The sequence below is a fragment of the Coenobita brevimanus genome, chromosome 114 (assembly GCF_032717465.1).
Source record: "Coenobita brevimanus isolate Jiangsu-jjx chromosome 114, ASM3271746v2, whole genome shotgun sequence".
Taxonomy (NCBI): domain Eukaryota; kingdom Metazoa; phylum Arthropoda; class Malacostraca; order Decapoda; family Coenobitidae; genus Coenobita; species Coenobita brevimanus.
The window spans coordinates 1,956,662-1,959,161 of record NC_137067.1 but is presented as its reverse complement, the minus strand read 5'-3'; the positions used below and the strand labels follow the sequence as shown (position 1 = coordinate 1,959,161).

General features: G+C 45.6%; 1 protein-coding gene across 1 annotated transcript in view; it reads right to left on the bottom strand.

Annotated features, from left to right (window-relative positions):
- Nucleotides 1-2,500, bottom strand: part of LOC145418469 (DNA-binding protein D-ETS-4-like) — a 23,524-nt gene that overhangs the window by 20,615 nt on the left and 409 nt on the right. The window contains exon 2 of the mRNA XM_080286889.1: nt 1-702. This exon is cut by the window's left edge and continues 1 nt beyond it. Coding sequence (XP_080143015.1) covers nt 1-702 — 702 coding nt within the window. The remainder of the gene's footprint in view (nt 703-2,500) is intronic.

The following is a 2,500-nucleotide window of genomic DNA, read 5'->3' as shown; positions in this document are numbered from 1 at the left end:
TCGAGGGATATTGATGGAGTCCGACACCCTCTGGACCTCGTGCCTGGCATGCTCAAGAGCGAGGTGCTCCACGGTCTCAAGGATGTCCCTCTGGCAGACGCTGGGGGTTGCCGGGGGTTGCTGCTGCTGGGGGGGCTGAGGGGGTGAAGCAGGGGAGCCGCAAGAAGGGGACCCTCCCAAGTTCAAGTCTTCCTCGGCCTCTTGCTTGACGTCTACAAGCATGTCCAGGAACCCCAGGCCGTCATTTGAAGGGGGGGAGCTGGTTGGAGGGGTCTTGTAGGTTGGGACTTCAGGCTTTTTCTGGAAGGTTGTGTCCTCCAGACGGCCTCGCAGAAGGGGATGGTCAGGATAGGGGGCATAGTGGCTTGGAGGGTGGGAGCGAGCCAGCTGCTGGCTCTCCGTCAGAAGCTCCGTCAGGTTGATGGAGGCTTCAAACCCTTCCTTCTTGGTCAGCTGGGGCTGAGGCCGAGCATAGGGATGGTGGTGGGATGGAGGGGATGGGGGAAGGGTAGACGAGGGTGGGGAGGGAGGGAAAACCTCCTCCTTCACCTTCTCCAGCTCCCCAGGTTGGTGCTGAGGGGAGTGGAAGGAGGGAGGGGAGAAGCAGGGGTCAGACCACTGGGATGGGGAGGGCACCTGGCACTCCCCATACCCACCCTCATGCCCGGGGCTCACACAGGCGCCGGGCACAGCCTGGTTCATCTGCAAGACACAAAAAGTATACTTGAAATACACAACATAGACTGCTTTAGTCTGAATGGGGGAAAATGTTCCTGAAATAAATCATAAAAATTCCCTAAAACCCAAATTACTTTCAAAGCATTAATTTTCACAAGAACACTGCCATCCATCTAATCATACCTGACACATCTGGCCTTTGGTTTCCTCTTCTTTGCATAAAAAAAAATATAATCTCTTTCACCCGTTCAAAATACAACCCATAAACTACCTACAACACATCGCCCAGTCCCCTGGCATTTCATTGCCCTCTCGCTATAGCTCACACCCCTCTCATAAACCTCGCCACTCCATCTCTTCATCTCATCTTTGGTCGTCATGTTGTATTATGCCTTGCAACAACCAGCAACACCTAATCAATATCAAAATCACTTAACTCTGCAACTCAACCCTGTACACACACACACCACCTTACCAACATGATACCCACTTCATCTACAAACACACACATACACCACCAGACTTATACTAGTTTAAAATCTAAAAAATCTACACCATTAACTACAATACACATCACACAAACAACTACAACTTACTAATCATTCACCACGTATCATTTTATCTACATTATAACTCAAAATTCAAAAATCAGAATTAAAAAATACATTTGCATTAACTTCCTGTTTAGTAATGAAGTACACCGATAAATTTTCATCATTATTATTATTATTATTAATATTTCCACTTAATTCTACCAATATATTACATGTCTTCAATTACACCAATTATATACAGTATATTGTTAAAAAGCCCACTGGAGAGAGAGAGAGAGAGAGAGAGAGAGAGAGAGAGAGAGAGAGAATCCTAAGTCGTAGGAGGGAAGAAGCTGGGTGGAGTAAAAAGCAGTAAGGAGAAGGGGGGATAGTAGGTAGGAGAAAGATGGGGAGGGGGAAGGGAGTGAGAGGATCGGGGAGGGGGAGGAGGGGGGTGGGGAGATAAGTGAGAGGGGCTTGCCTGAGGTCCAAAGTCAACCTACGCACTACACCACCACCACAACCATCATCACAACCACCACCACCACAACCATCATCACAACCACCACCACCACAACCATCATCACAACCACCACCACCACAACCATCATCACAACCACCACCATCACCCAAACACATTAGAATCTTTGAAAATCTGGAATAAACTGGTATCAATGGGCACAAAATTGGAGAAAAAGAAGTGGGGAGGAGATAGGAACCCCAAAAATTATAGAAAAGAATATGGAACCAGTTTTTCTGAAGCAATCATATAAACCAAGAGAATAGGATAGCTTTAACGCCGAGGGAAAGGAATTTGGGGGGAAGAAATTGAAGGTGTTGGGGAGATGGCAACTTCAACTTCTTCGTTCCCCCCCCCAAAAAAAAAAAACTTGAAGAACTAGTTTTTCGAGCGCACGTACACACTCCAAGTCGATTCCATTTGCAAACCAGTGGAATTAAGTTCAAATTATGCTTACCTTGCATTTCCCTGCTGGTTTTTTGAAAGTTTGCAAAGTATAAATGCATGACAGGACTTCTTAGCTACAAAATGATCATATATGTATCTAAAAATGCGCCCCTGAACTATCCCGACTTTCGCATTGCATTTCTCGGCAGTATTTTAAATGAATTTTCTTAAGAATTAACAGTACATTAAAAATAGTTACAATGAATTAAGAGACTTCTTTGCTGGAATTGTCCTATACCTATCTCAAGACGAAACAGACAATCCAAGTCTTCTTCCATTTCCTTGCAGATTTTTCAAGGAAGTTTGGTTGGGAACTATGTTG